General features: G+C 39.5%; 3 protein-coding genes across 4 annotated transcripts; 2 read left to right on the forward strand and 1 right to left on the reverse strand.

Annotated features, from left to right (window-relative positions):
- The first annotated feature begins 54 nt into the window (after window positions 1-54).
- c12h14orf119 (chromosome 12 C14orf119 homolog) lies at window positions 55-1,450 on the forward strand. The gene is made up of 2 exons (XM_056392502.1): window positions 55-832; window positions 930-1,450. The coding sequence occupies exons 1-2, from the start codon at window positions 527-529 to the stop codon at window positions 1,101-1,103; spliced, it is 480 nt and encodes a 159-aa protein (XP_056248477.1). The 5' UTR covers window positions 55-526; the 3' UTR covers window positions 1,104-1,450.
- On the reverse strand, window positions 1,441-16,555 carry si:ch211-14a17.10 (myosin-10). 2 transcript variants are annotated; one of them, XM_056392499.1, is made up of 56 exons: window positions 16,448-16,555; window positions 16,231-16,304; window positions 16,077-16,121; window positions 15,908-15,932; window positions 15,636-15,704; window positions 15,447-15,536; window positions 15,275-15,343; window positions 15,071-15,166; window positions 14,769-14,855; window positions 14,537-14,635; window positions 13,900-13,965; window positions 13,703-13,792; window positions 13,509-13,595; window positions 13,332-13,421; window positions 13,040-13,129; window positions 12,711-12,797; window positions 12,417-12,479; window positions 12,265-12,327; window positions 12,102-12,170; window positions 11,915-11,998; window positions 11,702-11,788; window positions 11,175-11,258; window positions 10,993-11,061; window positions 10,805-10,894; window positions 10,583-10,672; window positions 10,397-10,486; window positions 10,245-10,307; window positions 10,097-10,159; window positions 9,943-10,005; window positions 9,783-9,851; window positions 9,599-9,682; window positions 9,310-9,396; window positions 8,365-8,448; window positions 8,185-8,253; window positions 7,914-8,003; window positions 7,700-7,789; window positions 7,517-7,606; window positions 7,366-7,428; window positions 7,206-7,268; window positions 6,571-6,639; window positions 5,986-6,069; window positions 5,749-5,835; window positions 5,512-5,595; window positions 5,306-5,374; window positions 5,072-5,161; window positions 4,905-4,994; window positions 4,725-4,814; window positions 4,520-4,609; window positions 4,347-4,427; window positions 4,096-4,158; window positions 3,620-3,682; window positions 3,375-3,521; window positions 3,090-3,209; window positions 2,924-2,965; window positions 2,773-2,820; window positions 1,441-2,171 (listed from the first exon to the last, which is right to left on the reverse strand). In XM_056392499.1, exons 1-56 carry the CDS (start codon window positions 16,533-16,535, stop codon window positions 1,621-1,623), a joined length of 4,887 nt encoding a protein of 1,628 aa, XP_056248474.1. In that variant the 5' UTR covers window positions 16,536-16,555; the 3' UTR covers window positions 1,441-1,620. The 2 variants fall into 2 exon arrangements, with proteins under 2 accessions (XP_056248474.1, XP_056248476.1); XM_056392501.1 differs by lacking the exons at window positions 8,185-8,253; window positions 8,365-8,448; window positions 9,310-9,396; ... (6 more) ...; window positions 10,583-10,672; window positions 10,805-10,894 and having other exon boundaries at window positions 16,448-16,551.
- Window positions 16,556-18,419: 1,864 nt separating this feature from the next.
- dhrs1 (dehydrogenase/reductase (SDR family) member 1) lies at window positions 18,420-23,135 on the forward strand. The gene is made up of 9 exons (XM_056391264.1): window positions 18,420-18,599; window positions 19,511-19,656; window positions 19,959-20,102; window positions 20,271-20,350; window positions 20,643-20,775; window positions 20,933-21,076; window positions 21,161-21,230; window positions 22,233-22,313; window positions 22,448-23,135. Exons 2-9 carry the CDS (start codon window positions 19,513-19,515, stop codon window positions 22,582-22,584), a joined length of 933 nt encoding a protein of 310 aa, XP_056247239.1. The 5' UTR covers window positions 18,420-18,599; window positions 19,511-19,512; the 3' UTR covers window positions 22,585-23,135.
- Window positions 23,136-23,412: the final 277 nt, after the last annotated feature.

A 23,412-nucleotide genomic window follows, 5' to 3' on the forward strand; every position in this document is an offset into this window, starting at 1 on the left:
GTATTTGGTAAACGACGAACTTTGCGCAAAATCTGCGCAAGCTTGATTCCTACAGAACAAAGCTAGTTAACTGCGCACTCTTCCTGTATGTTTTATGGCAAGATTAGCGCGACACTCGTCCAACATCGCTACATTTCGGTTTATATGGCAGATTAGGTGATTTAACTCTACGTTTTAAAAATCATGGCTACACAAAACAATCCATGTTATGAGTAGTTAACGTTGATTGTGATGTTGACTTTAAATTCAGACTCCGGCGGTGGTATTGCTTAGATTTACGCTAAGCTACATGACGCTATCCCCAGACCAGAGGAATTGCTAATTACCAACAACACAGGAGTAGCTGTTTTTTTTTTTCTATCAGGCTGAAACAAACGTGTCTAGCCAAAGGTTTCGCGGATCAATAATGTCAGCCAAAGCTTAAATTAGTAATAACAGCAGCCCACTAACAGCCACGGACTCAAAGCCACAGACATCCTGTAGCATTCACTCCAGGTTCAGAGGTTCAACAGAGGTACCACCGACCATGACAGCACAACACTGGACCGGTGCTACCGGCTGCTGCACTCCCAGCCCCGAGGACTTTCCATCAGCTCCCCAGAGTGTATTCAGCCCCCCTAGCCTCGAGAACCTGTCCTGCGCTTCTCCGAGTGCGGGTCAAGTTGGAGACCCGGAGCCCATCTCCTATGTAACCCTCCAGGAGCAGCGGTGTGTCCTGAGCTGGTTCCAGGGATGGACCGCCACTCAGAGGGACCGGTTCTTGCAGGACCTGCTAGGGAAAGCTGTTCCCGGGAAAGTGTGCACCCTCCTAGATTCACTCAATACACTTCAGGTATTTTCTGCACTGTCACTTCCAAACAGATGGTCCAGAGAGTGTCATGTGTTTTCTGACATTTAACAACTGCTTTCTGTTTTTGCACCCTGACAAGGTCAGAGACCGACTACCAAACATCTTTGAATGCCAACTGCGCCTGTGGAGCCAGTGGTTTGAGTCTTGGAGAGAAGAGGAGAGGAATCATTTCCTGCACATATTGGAGGAGCGGGATCCAGTGTTTGTAGCCCACTTCTACAGCAGTGTAGCTGGTACAGCAGGAAGAGACTGAGCAATGTTTGCATTGTGATAGAAAATGTGACTTGTGGTGGAGAGTGTGTATTAGATCTGAGATAGTTTTTCTTTTTCGGAGGAATGTTTGTGTTACTGTGATGGGACTTGAAGTTAAACCATTCATATTAAGTTCAGAACTTTATGTGTAATGGGTGAAGCGCTGCCATTTAGTGACCCAGTAGTGGTAACTTGAAATAAACAGGTTTAACATCTGGGTGTATGACAAATAAACATACAGGCCATTTTTTCTCTACTGGGCCTATTGATTAAGACACCTGGAATGGCATGGACGAGAGGACCAATCCTTTTTTACACATCAAAGATTAAACAAAATGCATTGTTTTACGTTGTCTGTGTTTTTATTGTCTGAAACATACAACAGCAGTACTAACAGAAGTGTGTGTAAGACCTTTTCTACATTCTCAGGGACTCTTTTATTACCTACTGCGATGACTACAAATGAGTTAAATTGCTAAGCTTTGACACATAGGACAAAATGTAACTTGCACAGTTCTTTATTTTATCCAGTCAGCTGATCCCGGATTAAGTAAAACTATTGGAGCCGGATTTTCAACCTCATCAACACAGTAATTGATAAATGGATGAATTTTGTCTGTAAACTTTTGACCTACAAATGTGTACATATGAGTTCTGGCACCAGAGTCGTAAAAAGAGATCTGCCCGGCCTTGTAGTCCAGCAGAACACCCAGTTGAAGAGGTTGCGTTGTAATTGAAATAGAAACAGGTCTCTTATCTAAAGCTCTATGCTGGCCCTGTTTGTTCATCACTATAGTCCAGTAGCCATTTGTTGGACTGAATGGAAATGATCCCTTTCTTGGAGCAGATTCACTGGACATGCCAATGTGGTAACAAAGCTTCCCAGCTACAGACACCTCCCAGTAATGTCTGCCACTTGAGAAGCCAGACTTGCCCAAGGCAGCGAGAACCACATCAAACCGGTTTGGATTGTCGCGGACAAGTATTTCCTCAGTAGTGGACATCTCAGTTTTATCTGTTGACAGATATATTCTTGGGTGTGCCGTGTTCGGATCAAAAGTCATCTTACCTGTAAATAGAGAAAATGTGGTGGATCATTTGTATCTTTATATCACATTTAGAAAGGAAATCGACAATAGGAAATTTATTATTGAAATATGTCAATTTCATAAAGTTGGGCAAGTCACAAAAGACATCAAAATACATATGGTTGAAACTGAAGCATCAGATGCCAAAATATCCTGACTTTTAGTACTTACTATGGGTCAAGCTCCAAAAACAACTGGGTCCTACATTTCCCATAATGCAATTGTATAGCCTGTTTCATTAAACTCTCTCTGCCCGGTAAACCCCACAGCTTCAGTTTGTAATGTAGGTTCCCTGTTAAAAATTAGTAGTCTCCAAGCCCAAGCTGAGGCAACCGTGATGATGTCACTATCAGGGTCGTTATCTCAGACGTGACAAAAACCTCCCTCAGAGCCACGTAGCAAGTAAACTGAATTTAGTTTGTAAAGTTGGCGGAGTGACCTGGAGAAGTCAGCTGTACAATCAGATTTAAACACTTATAAATCTGTTGAGTACAAAGTGTGTGTGTGTGTGTGTGTGTGTGTGTGTGGTTTTAAATGATAACACGAAACAGAAATGTCGAAAAGATTAAATGTGCGACTCACTGATATGAATCGTCTTATCTTCCACATCAGTTAGTTTGTCTTGAAGATCTGGGGAGAAAATAAGAACAGAACATTTTTTTTAGTGTGTGTGTGTGTACGTGTGTGTGCGTGTGTGTGTGTGTCTGTGTGTGTGTGTGTGTGTGAGCGTTACCTTGCACTCTGCTCTCAAGATCGTTCTTCTCATTTTGCAGGTCTAGCATTGAAACAGAAAACAGCATTTCATCAATAATCAGTGGAGCAGCTGGTATCTTTCCTCCGTCACACTGTGTGAATGGACTGATTGTGTGTATGAGCATTTCCAAAGGGGTTGAACATACTGTCGTAGTCGTCCTGCAGTCTGTGATTGTCCGCGGTCCGTTGGTCTACCTGCTGCTGCAGCTGCTTGACCAGGGCGTCCTTCTCCTGCAGCTGCTGCTGTAGGTTAGCTGAAGGCTTGTCTGTTTGATGAGATGTATAACTGAGAAAACACATCACATGGCACACTGGGCCTCAAGGATAGTGTCCCACTATTAAACTGCCTGCTTTAAGTCAACCGTTACCTTTCCTCTGTTACATCCTGAGGAATCTACTCATTTTCAGTACGAGCAGAGACGTGAACTTACTGCTGTTTTCAGACTGCAGTTTTTCATTCTCTTCAGTCTTGTCTTTAAAATCCTGCTGCAGCTGTTTGAAGGCAGCGTCCCTCTCCCTCAGCTGCCGCTGCAGGCGATCTGCATCCTCCTGGCTCTGTTGCAGTTGTCTTTTTAAATCTGTTTGATGAAATATTCAGTGCAAACACTGCGTCACTGGCTCTCATGGACAGACGTGTGCGTCGAGCGTGACAATAAGGTCACGATGAGGATCTCACCTTCACAGTGGGTGTTGGCTTCATTGCAGCACATTTTCAGTTCTTTGACCTCTTGCTGTAAGTCTGACAGAGGGAGGGGGTCGAAAACAGAGGCACGTATCAAACACCGACCGACATTATAAAAGTGATGGGCAAGTTTTAAAGAAGTTGTTCAACATTTTGGGAGTTAGATGAGAAGATAAACACCACGCTCACGTCTGTAGGATAAATATGAAGATGCTGCTGGTTAGCTTAGCTTAACAGCTTAAACTTAAAACAGCTAGCCGGGCCAAAGGTAGCAAAATCCAGCAACCAGCACCTCTACACTAATTAACACGTTATATCTCATTTCTTTAATCTGTACAAAAAAAAAAACAAAGGGTAAAAACAACATGTTGTAGTTTTATGGGGGATAATATCTCAGACAGTTTCTCAGCAATAAGTGAATTCCCCAAAATGTAAGCTGGTTTTAAGAGGCTGCAGTGTTCAGTACTCACCTCTATTTGTGATTTCCAGCTTTTTGTTCGCTTTTTGTTGCAATTGAAGTTGCAGTTCCAGGTCTGAGAGAGGAGACAGAAATAACCACAACTAGATTCCAGACAGAAGAGGAAAGTTTCAGGATGTTTGTTTTAGAAAACACATGAGATTTACTCTTTACATGTTAGCCTGAGGAGTATTTATATCATCTATTCTAGCGTGCACAGAAAGAAAATAATTGTTGGATGACAGCAGAAACAGATTGACCAACCATTGATATTTTTTTCCGCAGCTTTGGACGCCTTTTTCTGAGCCTTTTTCAGCTGCGCCCTCAGATCAGCGATCTCCATTACTAGCAGAGACACAGACACGATGTCACTTTGTGCTTTCAGGAAACAAAAACAAACACGACACCAAACATCGGCAAATAAGACACTTTCTTACTCGAGTTAAAATTCTTTGCATCTGTGTCTTTGAGACGAAGTTCACTGTCTTGCAGTTGCTTTTGTGTCAAAGTCAGTCTCGCCTGAAGCTCTGAAAAAGGATTTAGTGCTCAATGAAACACAAAATCATGAAATCGAAATTTCAAAATGTGTCTCATTTTACTTTATGGTGTTTTACAATGAAACTGTCACGCTTCGTTCTTCACCTGCCATATTCTCAGCATATGTTTCATTGAGGGTTGATATTTCATCCTCCAGTGGTTTGATTCTCTGGTGAAGCGCAATTATTTCAGCCGCTAAAAAAACAAAAAAGCTGCTTTTAGTATTCTGAAGCTAATTAATAATTTTCCTCCTAATTATGTTTATTTTTCGAGCAAAACACTTACACAGATTAGGAATCCTCATGTCATGTGATTCCAGCAGCTGCGACTTCTCTGCTATCTGACGTCTGACGTCGTCCAGTTCATCCTCCAGGGCTTCAAGAGAGACAGAATGATGGATGTTTTATTTCCTCAAAATGTATGAAAAAGGACTAAATGAGAGGATTTCCCACCTTTGATCTTGTCTAACAGAGCCTGTCTCTGATTATCCTCTTGCTTCTTCAGTCTTGCTATTTCATCTTGTTGAGTGAGGAGCTGAAACACTGACAGAAGAAAGGTTGGATTCGTTAAATTCACTGGATACACGACCACAAGGCAATGGCAGAACTGTTTCCTTTTACCATTATATATATATATATATATATATATATATATATATATATATATAAATAAAGATAATGACTCACCCAGTTTGGTATTTTCATCTTTTTCATCTTGAATTCCCTCAACGAGATAATTCAAATGGTCTTGGAGTGCTGCAGACGTGGGAAACCATCATTTCATATGAGACACGTGTATTTTATTTATTTTCTTCATTCATCTCAGAGGTTATACAGCATTGTCGGTCTGGAGTCCTCAGTATATGCGTCCAAGACATGTTTCTGTCACTCACCTGTGATCCTAACGTAGTCTGTGTCGTTTGCTGCAGCATTCATGTACTTCTCTATCTCTGTTTGTATCGTGATAATCTGTAGAACTGAAAGAAGGGTCACACATTAAATGATAATCCTGTTCTAGCACGTATTCATCTCCCATGTTGACCATATGTGTCGTACATATCAGTGATTTTGCTACATTTATTGAGCCGTGTAAATATGAACGATCTGTAAACATTATGTGTCCCACTCACGTCTCTGTGGTTGAGTGCTTCTTGTTTTCAGCTCCTCTGTTTTTTTGGCCAACTCCTTATTCTTTTCCTCTATTTCTGCTTGAAGCTCTACAGAGAAAAGAAAAACTGTGTTTAGATTTACATGCTCTCCGCTCCGCGTGCCTCACTATGATCATTATTTAGTAGTTTCTCTGCTACTGAGCTGCACTGTGGTCATATATATATATATTACAGTATTTGGCAATGAAGCAAACTGACCTTTTATCTTGGCTTTGGATTCAGTTTTTTGCAGTTGTTTCTGTAACTCCTCCAGTTGCATGGTCAATGTAGAAACTTGAAGAGCTGAAAACCACATTTAAAAACAGTTCAACTAAAACATAGTATTCAAATTGTTTAAAGTTTTGCCTCATGTTTAAAACTTTCTATGCACAACAGCATTTAAGAAAAACATGAATTTCCTGCATTTACAATCAGCTGTTTTCCCACAACATGATCAAAGGATCTGTTTTTTGACTAATATGAACCATATCAGCAAGTTTTATGAAATCTACTAAATATTAATGTGATCAAGTTTGAAGGACTTGGTAAATATTACTGTGCATTTTGAACCCTAAAAGACAGGATGATCATGAGTTAATAGAAAGAAAATATGAAGATGTATCTAATAAAATCCTTCAGGCTTTTAATTTTATACACAGGAACCAGAGATATTTATTCTCACCACCTACGTCGCATGCAACACAAAGCGGGCTTCCACTCACACATGGTCGGGCACGGGAAATTGAGAGGCCGGAAATGACCTTTGGTGATTTAGCAAAACAGACACACAGCTCCATCACTTACCGAGTGTGGTGACACTGTCAGATTCAGACTCCAGCTTCTTCATGTTCTCGTCCAGGTCACTTTGCAGCTCTACAAGGACACATTCATGACAACGGTTGATTCATCTTAAATCGGATCAAAAGCCAGACTTTCTCTGAATAAACACAAAACACTTCTGCTAATCTCCTTTTAGCTGTTCATATCTGCTCAGCAAGACTTTCTGTGTCCGTCCTCTCTGTTCCCAACCCATCTCCTGTCACCGCACGCGGATGATATTGTCATAAAAACCTGATTCGCAGTTTGTTTGACAGATTTGGAAAAATGTCAATCTCTTAGATTTTCTGGAGATATAGTATCGATGAAATGACACTACAAAAACATTTCAAAGATCGACTTGAAACCTCTGAACTCCTTCCAGTTTATCAATTACAGTTCCAGTTTATCTGAGACTCTTTCATTTTTGTGTGACCGTAAAAAGCTTCCCATCTCCAAATTATGGGAATTAAAAAAACTGAATCTTCTGGAGGGTTTGTTTTGTAAAATCTTAAGTAATATTCTTGGCGCCTTCCCCTCCACTGTTCAGACCTGGACCTATATCTTTTTTTTTTTTTTTACAATTTCTTTAAAATAATCAATAAATTAAATAAGTTTCTCACTTTTAATCTCCTGCTCATGACTGGAACACTGTGCCTCCGTCTGGTTCAGTTTACTCTCCAGAGCTGAAACAAAAAACACATTCACATTCAAATTGATTGTCTTTTTTATTTATTTATTTATTTCCTGTTGCAGAAACGTCCGTGTCAGAACTGAACCGACCTTTGATGGTATCCTGATCACGAGAGTGCTCCTCTGCTTTTATCTTCAGTTGCTCTCTTAGCTCTAGAAAAAGTAAATATGGTTCAGCTTCAGAAGAAGTTGCAGATAACACGTGTTTTTCGATAATGTCAAAGGGAAATAAGACACTCACTGGTAATTGAAGCAGAAGTTTTCTGGCCCTCATTTTGCTTTTCTTCCTGTAGCTGTCTGAGCTGGTTGTTCAGACCAGTGATGCTCAGAACTGAGGAACACGGGAAGAACAGATGATGCAGAAACATGTTTCAGATTATTTCCTCAACCGTGAATGTCGACGTCATGTTCCCTCTTTACTCACTCAGTTCGGCATTTTCCTGATTCTTCTCCTTCAGCTCATTGACGTATCTCTGCAGCTCGTTCTTCTTTGTATCAAGATCGTTTTCAAGCTCTGAGGCAAATTTAAAAGCAGTTAAACTACATCTATTAGTTGGATACAGTACTGACAATATTACAGACAACCTCATCATCAGGTTGCGATTTAAATGCAAGGGATTTTTGTCAGAGATACTTACGGGTCACCTGCGTTGATTTTACTGAATTGACGTCTGACAATTGTCTTTGCATCTGCTCCACCTGATTCTGCAGCATCATGATCCTCAGCACTGAAGCACAACACAAGAGAGCGGAGTTTAATTCAAGAGATGCTGTAATAACAGAGCCCCCCCCCCCCCCCCCCCCCCCCATCGGGACCTCAAAAGCCCCCCCCCCCCCGGTCAGTGGGAGGAAAGTAAAGGATGCTCAGCTCGTCTGCGACCTTTCTGCTCATGGTTATTTGACACTCACTCAGTTTTGTGTTTTCGTTGCCTTTCTCGTCTGTGTCACTGGTGAGGCTGTCCACTCTGGACTGCAGCTCTGGGGAGAAAGTAAAAGGTTTTATATGGAGACAACATGTTGTCGTTTGTGATTTAATGTTTCACATTATGTCACTCTGAACTGCGTCACTGACGTTCAAAATAGACTTACCTTTTATACGTTTATTTGCGGTCTCATTGGTACCTTTATTCTGAAGGTCCCAGATTTCATTCTGCAGCTCAATGATTGTTAAAACTGAAACAGAGGAGCAGGGATTTTAACTGGGTTCATGGCCTCAGAAATCTCCTTCACCACAATTGGTTAAACTATAACCAATTGCAACTATGACTTAATTATACACTGATACTGAGACCATTAATTTACTGGCTGCTATCACGGCTGCTGTTGTGCCCCCATGTGGGATTTTTGTCCCATGATTTTCAAATAAATAAGATGTTGATTTTGACTTTTTGTGAAAAGTAATTAAAAGAAGGAAATGAAAATACAAAAAAAGGAAGAAAACATAAGTAAAATAATTAGTTTGTGAATTTAGCACAAAATTGGATATTTGTGTAACACTTTTATTTTCATTTAGAAGTGATCATATATTTAAACATTATCATATTTACCATTAGGACATAGAACAAGAATAAAAACTTAGAAATTACCTCACATATATATAAATATATATGAAAAACTTTTTGCATACTATAGGCTCAACTTGCAATCACACTTATAGTGAAGTAATAATAATTGGTCTCAGACGAAAGATGGTGTCCTTCAATTTTTATAGTGGCGTTATTATAAATATGAACAAATCACAGAGAAGTTAAAGTTCTAGTTTGTTATTTAGAAAAGAAAAGTCATATTTTCAATGAGTGTTTAAAAGATTTTCCTGAATTCATCGTTCACTGCGGTGATAGTTCCAGGTTTGTCGCCTCATAATTTCAAACTTTAATTTGACCAGTTGCCATAGCACCCACATCACACAGAGCAGCTGATTTCACAGAGGTGCTGTGTGCAGGTGTGTCTCGTGTCCGCTCCTCTGTTCCCTGCGGCTGTGATGTTTAACTGTGACCCCCGCGTGATGACACTGCATCACAGTGACGTACTTACTTATTTTGGGGTCGGCAATCACTCTCTGGATGTCTGCCGTCTTGGACTTCAGCTCCTCCTGCTTCTCCTCCAGCTGCCTCTGCAGCTCTGCGAGGGGACACAGTGAAGCCGAGGCAGAGAAGAATCAGACCATTTTGCTTCAAGATCATGTGACTGATAGTGAAGTAAACTGTGCCGTGTTTGCTCCTGTAAATCTTTATAAAAGGAAAACTACTTCTCCATGCACAACTAAGTGGTTAATACAGATACATTTTAGTCTCAAACACTGACGGTGATTGCTGTTACCCACCTACGATCTTTTCTGGTTCTTCTGTGGTTGAGATCAGATCCGTCAGACTCTTCAGCTCATCGTGCAGATTTATCACGGTGAGAACTGACCCAGAACAGAGTGAACGTCACGACATGGTCTATATTTCTGACACAATCGGATGAAAACTGAGCGGAGGACGCCTCCTATGAGGGATTTTACTCACTGAGTGCCGCTTTAGAGTCTCCGGCTCTGTCGAGTTCCACGATCTTCTGCTCCAGTTCAGTCTTTGTCTCTGATAGAAACAGACACTTAAGATAAATCAGACCTGAAACTAAAACCTGAATCATCAGAGCCTTCGACTCAAGTCATATTTCATTGCTTACCCGTATATCTTTTCTCAAAACTAGAGCATTCTTTACTCTTTAACTTCAGTTTACTCTGCAGATCTGTTGAATGAAAAGAGAACGGCAGGTCATCGAAGGCCTCCTTCAGAAGAGTCTTACCTACGAATATCATATTCAGGAAAGGTCAACTCACCTGTGACCTGAGCCTGAGTAAGTTCACATGCCTTTTGTTCAGCTTGAAGCAGATTCTTAAGGGCTGATTTAAAACAAAGTAAAAGTTAGTTGGTTTTTTTGTTGTTGTTGTTGTTGTTTTGAAATCTTCTACATCTGTCGAAACTTACTCTTGATCTCGGCCTGATCACGTGAGTACGTCACCCTTTTCGCCCTCAGCTGTTCCTGCAGCTCTAGAAAAATTCAGTTTTGCTCGAGGTTATCAAAGAGCTAAATGTTGTTTCAGGCATTCAGCCGTCACACGTGAAACTGAGATACTTACGAGTAATTGTTAAATACGATGTGGTGTTATCATTGCGACGTTCCTCCTCTAGGTTTCTGAGTTGGTTGCGCAGATTAGTGACTGTCAGAACTGAGGAACATATTATATCACATTATAAAGAAATGTTTTTTAAACTACTGTATTTCTTGATAATGAATGTAGACACCATGTTCCCTCTTTACTTACTCAGTCCGGTGTTCGTCTCATTCTTCTCATGGAGCTCATTGACATAGTTCTGCAGTTCTTTCTTCTTGGCCCCAAGATCATACCCGAGCTCTGAGAAAGTTACAAAGTCCAACACTATAATCAAGATACAACTCAACTTTCTCTGTCTGCTGATGTTTTCTATAAATAGTGCGGCTGTTGTAGAGATGCGGGGATTTGTAAAGGATTGTCAGAGATACTCACCGGTTACCTGAGAGGTTCGTAACACATCGAGGTCTGCCAGCTGTTTCTGCAGCTGCTCCACCCGACTCTGCAGCGTCATGATTTTCAGCACTGAAGCACAACACGGCAGAGAAAGCAAAAATGTAATTTAGTCCAAGAGATGCTGTTTTAACACTGTCAAGAACTTTTCACAGCTACTTCAGACTCACTCAGTTTCGTGTTTTTGTTGCCTTTGCCATCTATGTCGCTGATGAGGCTATCCACTCTGGATTGCAACTCTTGGGAAAAAAGTAAAAAGTTTCTTTAATGTAAATTCCATTTAGTCATTTCTGACTTGACTGTCAAATAATTTCACTCTAAACTGTAAAATTGGCATTTAAAATAGACTAACCTTTTATACGGTCACTTGTGGTCTCATTGGTACCCTTATTCTGAAGGTCCCAGATTTCACTCTGCAGCTCAATGATTGTTAAAACTGAAACACACAAACACGCAGTGAGTTTGCTTATATTCAGTCTTGTGATTCCAGACAGTTTAATGCTTTCCTGTGGGAGCGACTCTCAATGTCACCGGACCTACATCCATTTCTTCCCAGCAACTACTGACTAGTCTCTATTTTTTTCACAGTCTTAGTGGTAGAGGAGATTGTTTCTCTGAGTCTGTGATTTAATAAGTCAACAGCTAATCACACGATTAGCAAACGGGACTGCACAGCACATACTTTCTACAGGTGACGGAGAATTTAAGGCACAATTCAGCGGTGATGGTTTAATCTGAGACCTGCACGCCCCCCCCCCCCCCCCCCCCCCCCACATGTGGTCCAGGCCCCAAGGTTGTGACTCAGACAAAGTAAAAACATTAATGATTAGGACGTACATAGTGACTCAGATCGTCAGAGAATCAAATCAGCTAGCTTACTTATTTTGGGGTTGGCAATAAGTTCCTTTATTTGTGCATTCATGGAGTGCAGTTGTTCTTGCTTCTCCTCCAGTTGCTTCTGCAGCTCTGTGAGGGGACAAAAGAGAAGCAGAGATCATTGAGAACACACATTTCTCAATGCAACAGTTAATGGTAATGGTAATACAGATACTGTACATGGTTGTAGGGTCAAATGTCCACTGTGTTACTGACCCGAGAGGCTGTCTGGGTCTTGTGTTCTAGAGATCAGATCCGTCAGAGTCCTCAGCTCATCGTGCAAGTTTATCACGTTCAGAACTGACCGACAGAGTAAAAAATCGAAATCACTGCATGGTCTTTAATTCTGACACAAACAATCAGAAGGACGTCTATCATGGAAACTGAGAAGGATTTTACTCACCAAGTGCCGCTTTGGAGTCTCCGGTTCTGTTGAGTTCTGCGATCTTCTGCTCAAATTCAGTCTTTACATCTGATAGAAAGAGACACATGAAATAAATCAGACCTGAAACTAAACCACGAATCATCAGAGCCTTTAACTGAAGTCATAATTTTTTATAGCTTACTTGCATATCTTTCCTCAAGTCCAGAGCATTCTTTACTCTTTAACTCCAGTTTCCCCTGCAGCTCTGTCATGTGGAAAGAGGAAGTCAGATCAAAGTTCTCACCTAAAATTGTACTGTGAAAAAATCTGACTTCTACGGAAAAAAAGACTCACCTTTAATGTCAGCCTGAGCTTTGGCATAGTCCCTTTCTTTGGCTTGAAGCAGAGTCTGAAGACCTGATTAAAAACAAAGTAATGTACAGTCACACATTTAACATGAAAGAGAGAGTAACATACCAGGAGAGGATCATTTTGTCACCATGATTATACCCCATCATAAGAAGGAACCACAGATATGTTTTTCCTTGGTAACTTAGTGTAAATATTAATGGATAGTCCTTAGAGAAAAAGTGTTATCTCTGCTTTTCTGCATGAATTTAACAACAGAATAAGAAAAGCAGGACTCACGGCTGAGTTGGTTTATTGGTGTTGTCTGCTGTTGCTCATCATTATTCAGCTCTCTCAGCTCTTTCATCAAGGTGATGATGTTCAAGACTGGTCAAAACACAAAAACAAAGACTTCAATGTATTGCGGATACAATATTTAAAATATCAAGAGTACGTCGCCCAGATTTTGGAATATACTTTATACTTTAAGGCTATAATTTACAGTATTTTGTTTTTGTATTTTAAATTAATATATAATAATTCTATTACATTAAACTCTTCACATTAAGCTATAGTTATAATTCATGAATGCAGAGATCGGTCTGACTCTTTTTCACAATGGTACTTACTCTGTTGTGACTGGCCAGGCTCGACTTCCCCTAGTTGTTTCTCTAAGTTTTCTTGTCGTCTCTTCTCCGCGTCCAAATGAGATTTCAGCTCTAGGATGAAAAAAAGAACAGTATTTAATGCTTTTCTGACTTTGCTGTAGAGTAACTAATTATTATTATATTTTTTATTGTAAATATAAACTCTTGTTTATAGTTGATTATTTCATAATATGACACTAAATGGACAAAAGTGTGATTTTCAATTTAATAAATTTAAGTAAACCAAGTTTCACAGAGCTCCAGGGTCATTCACCTTTAAGTCGGGCATCAGATAATGTTTTGGAGCTCGACATTATTTGTCTAATATGCAACATTTCAGCCTGCAGAGTCAAAATTTCGTTGGCTGGAGAAAAAAAAAAGGAAGAGTCAAATTAATGCTGCAGTGAACAACAACAAGAAAAAAAGAGATTTTGTTGAGCTGCACACTTACTAAGGTCTGTGTTTCTCTCATCGCGATTCAACTGTAAAATCTTCTTTTTAAGGAGATCAGTCTTTTCTTTTATTTGCCTCTGGTAATCTGAAAAAAGAAACAAGAATGCAGCCGTCGTGCAGCTCTACAAAAAAGGTATGTCCATATGAGAAGAGACAGGATTTACAATCGAGACAAAATGTTTAGGGACTCACCAGCAGCACTAGTACTGGATTTCTCAGTGTGGAAAGTGATGAGCTTCTCTATCGCTGCAATCTTACTGCTCACAGCAGTCAGCTCCAGGACTGGAGGACGCACCAGAGAATATGTGGCAGGAAACAGACAGATCCTGATTTGTTACTATTGTTAAATTATACAGGAAACATTAACAGATGTGGATGGATGTACTGACCAGATGAGGTCTCGTCTTCTTTGCGTTGCAGCTCGCTGATCTTCCTGTCCAGTTGTTGTTGTAGAGCTGATGAAGTGCAAGTGACGAAGCAGAGAAAGAAACATAAGTACAGACATAAAACTAAACTGCTAAACAGAAAGAAAATATAAAGTGAAATCATGTTTGAGCAAGACTGTAACTTTTGCCACTGCAGCAACATATGACAATTATAAGCTAATGCTAGATGCTACTCTTAAACTACTAACACAATTTAGCAAATTTTTGCTAAAATTGGTTGTTTAAGCTAAATTTAGCAAACTTTTGATAAAAATTGTTTAGCCAAAATGCTATGTTATTGTTAGTAGCAAAAATTGGGAAGACTCAAAGAGTCAGTGATGAGACACAGTAATGTGTGTTACACAGCATTATTTCCTTTTACGTTTGCTAACATTAGCTAACATTAGCTAACATTAGCCCTCACAAGTTAGTGGTGATATCAAACCAAGTGAGGATGTGGCAGCAAAACCACTGAGTGCATTGAATTGAGCAGCAGTGGATTTTATTGTTAAAGAGTTTGGTTATTTCTTGTTAAATAGTCTTGCTTCAAATTTTTGTAGCTCAACATGGAAATATTTTAATCAACCAAGCAGCAATTTACCGATAATTTTACTGTTGTGCTGAAGACCAGTTTCTCCTCTTCTTGATACTTCCTGTTCTACATCCCAGATCTGATTTTGCAGTGAGATGATCTGAAGAACTGGTCACACACAAACAACCGTCAATTCACAACCACTTTCTACGGCATGAATTTACTGAGAAGGATCAGTGTCTTCTGCTTAGCTGTTCCAAAGCGTCGTGAGAATTTGAACTTACTTGCACAATGAACTTACTTAGTTCTGAATTTGTTCGGGTTCCTTCAATTTGCTGCTGCTTTGCATTCAATTCAGCAACCTTCTCTTGCAGCTCACGCTGTAGCTCTACAACACACAAGTTACATATGAGAAATTTTCATTCCAAGAAACTCAGTTTGAAAAAAGACATTCGCACAGAAGCTCCCAACAGGACTAGCTTTGAAAATATCCAGCAGTGATACTGGAGTGTATTGTATTGACAGCAAAGGAAGATTGTCATGCTAAATTATAAAAACTTTGCCAGCAGATGTAGAGCAAAGCTTTAAAACGACAACACTCACCTGTGGGGCCAGTGGTGATTTCAGAAGAATTAGCAGCAAGTTTGATCCTGTTCTCTAACGTTTTCACCTCCCTGGTGAGTGCAAGGATTTTCAGAACTAGAAAAAAAAACAAATTTGCATTAACAAATGATGAAGAATATAAAGAAACTGTGACATTTACTGAAAAACTATTTCAAAAAAGAGGTTTTAGTTTCGTGAACTTACCCAGAAATGTGTCACTATCAAACTTCTCCAGCTCCTCTTTCACTTTATTCTGCAGCTGGGTTTGATAAGCTGTCAAGGAATTATAGGCACATTTTAACATTTGTCCAGCTGTATCATGTCCACATGTGCCACATACTGTATGCAGAGTGGAGGTTTACAATGGAAAGCTTACAGATGGTAATTGTTGAGGTTGTCGAAGTGCAAGTAGCAAGCTTCAGTCTCAGCTGTCTGACTTCCCTCCTCAGCCCAAAGGCTTCCTCGTCTGTCGGAGAGTGTAGAGTTCACAGTGTATCAGAGCAACAGTAAGCCCACCGCTCCTAATTAGCAAAATACCTCAAGTCCTAAAACAATGAATACTTGCCTAGTTGGCTGTTGTGGAGAGTTGTCTGCTGAAGTTGCCTGTTCAGCAATGCTAACTGTTCCTTCATACCTGACAAGGCAAGATACCGATGTTAAATTAAAATTGAGCAAAACGAATGAGTGAAACATCACACTGTTTTTTTATACATTGCTATATACACCACTGCATGTCAGCCCTAACCAACTATGTGCATTAAGGCCAAACCAAAAACAATTTGCTGTATGATTTCTTTGACATGGCCATTTTGTTTGGTACTATAAAAAAACACTCACCAGAACAGGATTTGATAGTAATTGACTGAAAGAGAACAAAACATAACAAATTATTTGAGATAAATATAAAAGGAGACAAAGAAAAGGTTTTTGCGTTATGACGAGTTAGCACAGTGACAACAAATCACACAAGAGACACACGTAACCATCAAAAGTATTCAGTACATACCGTGACATTTACATTCTTGGGATCAATTCCATCTGGTAGTGTTATCTGAGGCACAAAACAAGGTAGAAGACAGTATATGTAACTACGAGGACGACCCAAACTGCTACATCAAGGTTCTTCTCACATCAGATAAGTCACAGTTTTAGGGACTCACTGGGATCCTTGAAAGGATTTTGTCCAACTCTGAAATTCCTCCATTTTTGACAAGAACCGTCTCAGCATGTTGGACTGAGAAAACAGAGAAGAACCACCATCAACAATCAACTGAACGTAAGAGTCAGGGTTTAAAATATTTCCATTATATTCACTGCTAATATATATAATATATATATTATATATATATATAATATAGATGGATTAATGTTCCTCACCATGTGTGTTGTCAGAAGCTTGAACGATACAGGAGAGAAGCAGGGGAATCCAAATGAAGTGAGAACCTCCAGCCATCGCCTGTCTCATGTCTTCTGAAACTTTCTTCCTCTATCAGGAGATCTATAGCTTTTTATACACTGCACCCTTCAGATCAGTGTCTGGTGATTGGTGTTGGCTTCCCAAAAGATAAATTGCATCAGTTACGATAATGCAGACATTTTTATTTGTCCTCAGCAAGCACTGTGGGTGTGATTCGGAGAAATCAGTCAAGGTTCAAAGTTCAGTGGCCAGTTGCCAGTGCAAATTAAAAAAGTCTAAAAACAAACTACCATAAAGATACGGTTTTAAAGGAATACAGCAGCAATAACGTAAATTTGATCAAACCACTTAAAATGTATGTTGACTGAAACAGGACAAAGTGGTTTGTTCATATATCCCACTTTTCAACCTGTGCCTGCATCAAAATAAAAAGAAGAAAATGGTTTGTTTAATAATAATACACGAGTCAGCAACATTTCAACAAGTGACTGGTTTTGATTTACACTATTAACACTGAGTAAATGATTAATGTAATTAATTAACTTTGTGATGGCACAATAAAACATTCACCACACTGAGCCGTTCCCCCGAGCCTGGCCACTGCACCCACCATCCAGCTGTGCTTAAATATTTAAAAAACTTGCCACTGGAGGATGACTGCCCACTGCTCTAAATCGATGAGACTGATTAATTACAACCTGTTTAGTTTACCTGTCTACAATTGTAGACATTTGTTGACAAATGACAGTGGAGTCAAGTTTAGTGCACAAGAAAACTGGCTTTAATCTGCTGTTCTTTCAAAAAGCAAGAAACAGACACATTGGGAATCGTGTAAATGCTAATAATATTCAACGGGTGATAAAAGTAACTCTAAATCTGATAGGGAACAAGACTACACATGTACACGCAGGGCTACTGGGAGTTACATGATAGAGTATTGTACAGTATTATGTATTTGTTTGGTTTGGCTTCTTTTCTGCTGACAGTATTCCATGTTGTGTATAAAAGTTTCCCGTAAAGTTCAACTGTTGATAATGATTGACTAAATCTTTTCTATCCATGTTATTCATGTGCCAGCGACCAGAAGTTTAAAAAAAAAAAAATTGGACAAATACGGTATATTGGGAAATAGTAACTATTTATTTGTGCTGTTACATTAATACTTAACTAATTCGATATTTTGTTTATATTCCTGATTTGTTTTATGTGTAAAGAGTATGCCATCATGTGTTGGAAGGATAACACAGGCTCCGCCTATGGGCTTTAAGGCTTTTTATGTATTATAATTATCATTATTTTTTAATGATAATAATAAGTGATGCTTCACCATCAAATAAGAAAGAAATGTACATACGTGTTTAAATGTTTTTTGAAGCCACCACATCGCCTTCATATATAAATCGTAAAACCAGGGTTACTTGGAAATATATTCTTGTAACATTTAACAGGCTTTTGCATAAGCCTATGTATTATTGCCTCTACTACCTCCTCATCTGTCTGCAGGCTGCCCGCCGTTGATGTGTGTATTTTTAGGAGAACTACAGCGCCATCCTGTGTGCGTCGTTGTAAGTTAAACCAAGGAACCACCTCCGACACCTCCGATTTATGTCTGTCGTCATGTAAACTGTGGTCAACTTAACCACAACAAGCCTACATCGGTGTTAAAATTTGAATATTAGTTAACTAGCAACTAGCACAACAGCGCGTGAGTGACGCTCAGTAACAGCGTCAGTAGTTTATTGAGACACTGAAAATAACAACTCCTTGATGGTTTAGTCATTTTGAAAACATGAATATATTTTAATGAGGTTGTGCAACTTATATTTGTCTCCAGGGAGTTAAAAATAATAACAAAGGAGGAAGTTAGCACGAATGAACCCTCGGTGTGAGATACTCTCGTCTGGCGTGTTCTCGCGATATTACGGTAGATGCGGTGCTTCGGTAGCCTTGTAACAGTCACAATGCTGACATTGTAGCTCGAGGCACAGTTGGATATTATTCATAACAGGAGCAAAAGCCGCCGTGACAACATCACCGATACGTTTCCTTGTTGATTGTCGCCTAAGGAATATTTTTGGAACTTGACAAACTAGATCCATCGCTTTCTGTGGAGTAAGTGTTGGTCTTTTTCGATGCACTTCAGCACGTTATGTAAATCTGTAAAGTTTTTTTTTGTTTTAAAAACATAAACATGTTAAATAACAGAATCTCAGCCCTGGTAAACATGAATTATAACGTTATGTAGAGGCAGCACCCTACAATAATTTAATCAAAATGTATAAACGAGTCAACAGTTCAACAGAAAAGTCTTGGAGTGATTTAGAAAAGGTCCGAGTTGTTATAAAGATGTTAAAACGAGAAGAATTTAGTTAGAAGAGCAAATGCAAATTAAATGAAAGAAAAACTATCCTAAGAACGACAGAAAATCATGACCTTAGGTGTGTGTTTTATTGTGAGTAAAACGACCTTAAGATGTTTCTGAACAGATGTTTCTGGTGTTATCACTGCCTCTCTTATCTCAGTAGTAAACTTGTATTCTGTGTTATAACTATCTTGTTTTCCCCCTTTGAATACATTTAACAATAGCATTTCTATGGCCTTTTATAGTGGGGATACAATTTTACCTTTATGTGATTTGGGCAGCATTCTTTATTTAGGTTAATACCCGTTAAACTTATCACTGATAAATCATTAATCACCACTATGACTCTCGATATCAGAGTTATATCAGCTGCATATACATAATACTACAACAGAGAAGTTGTGAAAGGCAAATGTAGTTGTGTAAGGCAACTACAGATATCAAGTGAACTATGGACAGTGGGTGGTGACAGCACTGTTTCATTCATGCAGCCATGTTTATGGTCATTTAAGGAACTTTTTTATTTTTATTTTTTAAATTCGCATTAGACCTCTGATCATATCTAACCCCCACAGACCAATATTCCTCCTGTGCACTTTTAGCTTTCATGGTGTTTTGGAGCTTAACGCCTACTGTATGTGGTGTTGTTTCCTCCCCCCAGAGATGTCCCTGTCTGGCTGGGTGTGTGTTGTAACAGGTGCCTCCAGGGGCATTGGCAGGGGAATAGCTCTCCAGCTGTCTGAGGCGGGAGCCACGGTCTACATCACAGGGCGCCAGGAGAAGACACTGAAACAAACTGCTGCAGAGGTAAAAATGTTGAGCTAGAGTTTTCCTAGAAGGGCTAAATCAGACGGCTGTTAGGTAGAGAGGGAAAAGCAATGTCCGTTAACCTATCTTGTGATGACAATGGTGCCATCACTTTGTAATCCATAGGGTTAGCTCCCCAAAATGTAAATTTCCTCCTTCTATCCAAATATCTGGTGGATGACCTAGAAAACATTGCATCTAAAATGTATTTTTTACTTTGTTGTTCTGTGTTTATTAGTAGTAGTGTTTCAGTCAGGATTTGTTACGGTTGTTTACAGCTGATGTCTTTGTTCTCAAAACAGGTCAAGGAGAGGGGTGGGAACTGTGTGCCAGTCATCTGTGATTCTACAAAGGATAAAGACATTGAAGAACTGTTTGAACGGATCAAACACGAACAGAACGGCAGGCTGGATATGCTGGTTAACAATGCCTATGCTGGAGTTCAGGTAGGTACAGTATGTTGCACGACTTTGTAAATTGCATACTTGAAATAGTATAAATTATTCGTAGTACACTTAATGAAGAGTAAAGCTGTATGAACAAAAAGGAAACAGCTGGTAAAGAGGACTAACCACTGTGATTTCCCCCGAACTTGACACATGATGTTGCTTCAGGCTATTTTTGAGAGTATGGGGAAGAAGTTCTGGGAAACTGATCCGTCTATGTGGGATTCCATTAACAACACAGGCCTCAGGTATGTTTTCGTACTTAATCATATCTGATAAATTCATGTCATTGTCTGCAAACTGCTTAGTCATGACCTTGAACATAGTGAGTTTTCCTGACGTCAACTGTGACTCAACTTGTTCCCCTTTGTCAGTAGAAGCTCTTTATACATAAATAAAGAAATTGAGAGTGATGTGATACATAAAATTATATATTTTCTGTTAATTCCAGCAGTGATAATTAGCACATTATTAGAGGTATTTTTTATATTGAGAGTATAAAAAGTATTTAACTTATTCCTTTTTGTGTTTATCTGACAGGGGCCACTATTTCTTCTCAGTTTATGCGTCTCGGTTGATGGTGGCACAAGGTCGAGGTTTGATAGTCACCATTTCATCCATGGGAGGACTGCGGTATCTCTTCAATGTGCCATACGGTGTCGGTAAAGCTGCAGTAAGATCTCTACTCATAAAGTCCCAGATTTGTGTTATCAAGACCCAAATCTCTGTTAACACAGCACATGCGCTATATAATCTAATCTAAATAATATATTTGGACACATTTTTGTCAGTGTTTTATCAGCCTGTTTTGTTTTGTGGTTTGTTTCCAGTGCGACAGGCTGGCAGCGGACATGGCTGTTGAGCTGAAAAGTCGGGGAGTGGCTTCTGTCAGCCTGTGGCCAGGGCCAGTACAAACAGAGCTGGTATCACAGTTGATACTGGAGAAAGATCCACCACAGGGTGTAAACTCTAAGGTAGACTCTTCTCTAACAGAAAATTCTTATTCATGGTTGCTTCTTCATTTTTTTTGCTAAATTTCTCGATTTTCCTCTCTTCAGTTTAAAGATGTATTTGCCGATGGAGAAACCACAGAACTGAGTGGGAGGTGCATTGTCAACCTGGCGAAAGGTAGGTTTGTACTGTAAGATGCGGTAGTCAATTCACAGCTGGGTTGTTAATATGGAGACTGAAATGGCTTTAAGGGCACGCGTCCATGCAGCGTTTTCCTCTGGCAGAAAAGTGCTGGTAAGGCGCTGGTAAGGCGCTGGCGAGCGATTCATCCTGCATGGGTTTTGTTTCTCTCACAACAATATCTTGAAAACATATCACCACCGCTGTTGTATGATAGACCAGCATCACCCGTTTGCTGTTTATTGCTGACATTAATATGGGTGATCATATCACAAGTGGACAGCTCTAAGTTCAGGGGTGAACTGAGATACTTAGAGCTGACCACATGTGACCAGATCACTGAAGACGCATGTTAACGCCAGGTCTGAACAGGACCTCGGTGTTCAGCCGATCTGCTCCACAACTGGGCTTTTCTGTCTTTGTTGTGATAGTTTCCGTCTGACATATACAGCTCGGGATAGACGGGCACAGTCAGAACAAGCTTCTCCTCCATTTTTTTGTTACCAGGGTGATGACTCCCACCACATCTGATCGGTTGGCTGAAAAGGAGCTTCAGTGATGATACCAGCAACTTTTCTAAAAAAGTTCAGAAATTTTCAACTAGAAGAACTTGGAGTGACTTCACAAAAAAAGTGGAGCTCTCTCCCTCTCTCCCTCTCTCTCCCTCTCTCTCTCTCTCTCTCTCTCTCTCTCCTCACTGGGAACAAATGAAAGTAGAGGCTGGCGCTTAGGAAAGAAATGCTCTATGGACACACACCCCAACACCTCCAGTCCAGTAAATGTCAGCAAGAAGGGCTTTATAGGAGTGATTTTACAGGAGTGAACACACACAGTAACTGTGAACACATATTTGATCTGCATGCTGTTCATTTTAACAAGTTTTCATAAACTTCTACTATAAATGCTGAAAAGCCTTTACTGGTTCAACTGATTATTTTAGAGAGGCTTGTTCATTTTCAAACTAAGTCTGTTTTGAAATGGTTTCTTTCTCCCTGAAAGATAAAAGTCTGATGTCGCTGACTGGGAAAGTTCTAATGACTTGTGACCTGGCAAGACGCTACGGGATACTAGATGTTGATGGTAAATTTTGTATTTGCTCTCTCCTAATTTTCTAAGATTTGAAAATGTATGTTGTGAAATTACCATTTTGTGCGTATGTGTGTGTGTGTGTGCGCACTTAATTCTAACACTTTGTCCGTCTGTTTTTTTTCCAGGGCGGAGTGTAGTCGATTTCACTTCCCTAAAATTCCTCCTGACCCAGGTCCCATATCTCTCCTGGCTCTCAGTTGTTGTCCCAGGATTCCTTCGCCTGCCACGCTTTGTGCTCAACCTGGCAAATAATCGGTTCTAAACATTTCCTGTATCAGTACTGAAGCAGCAGTGTACTTGTGTTTCAGCAGACTTAAATGGTCCAAATATAATACCTATCTAATGGATGTTGATCAGAACCAATACTGATGGCTCATTGATGACAAGAAAACTTACAAGCCCAAACAGGGGTAAACTATTTAGACTGACCTATATATCTACATACACATTTCTTGTTTTGGTTTTTTGAAGGAAGATTATTTAAACTGTGTATATGCATTCCTGCTTGAGTACTAATTGAATATGATTCTATGAAGTAAACATGAAGAATTAATTAGCATATTCTCTATATTTGAACATTAACACTAATGTCAACTGTGAGTGAAACCACACAATGTGAAAATGGGGATCATTAATATTACTATATATGTACGTTTTTTATATGTAAAACTGAATATTACACATATTATAAACATATAATTGTGTATTTTTGCACCTATTACGTACATTTATTTGTTATATTTCTACTAAATGTACATACATGCAACACTGCCACTACTGTATTCGCCTGGTAAATAAAGTAATGTGAACTTGCTTCTGGTTACACTTCTCACTCCTTCTTGCAAAGTAAGTATAAATAATAGAAGTACTTCGATATAATGGAATCCTTTGCAGAAAGATTAGTATCTATATCTAGCCAATATTATTATATTATTTAGCATTAACAGTATTATAAATGCTACCTCTGACTGAGATACAAAAGACTTAAATACAACTGCCTTATTTTCAGAGACAGAACATACTTTCAGAATATTGCTCAGGGACAATTGTGATTGTACTATAAAAAAGGATATACCCAAAGAAAAGACAC

This window comes from Seriola aureovittata, chromosome 12 (assembly GCF_021018895.1).
Source record: "Seriola aureovittata isolate HTS-2021-v1 ecotype China chromosome 12, ASM2101889v1, whole genome shotgun sequence".
Taxonomy (NCBI): domain Eukaryota; kingdom Metazoa; phylum Chordata; class Actinopteri; order Carangiformes; family Carangidae; genus Seriola; species Seriola aureovittata.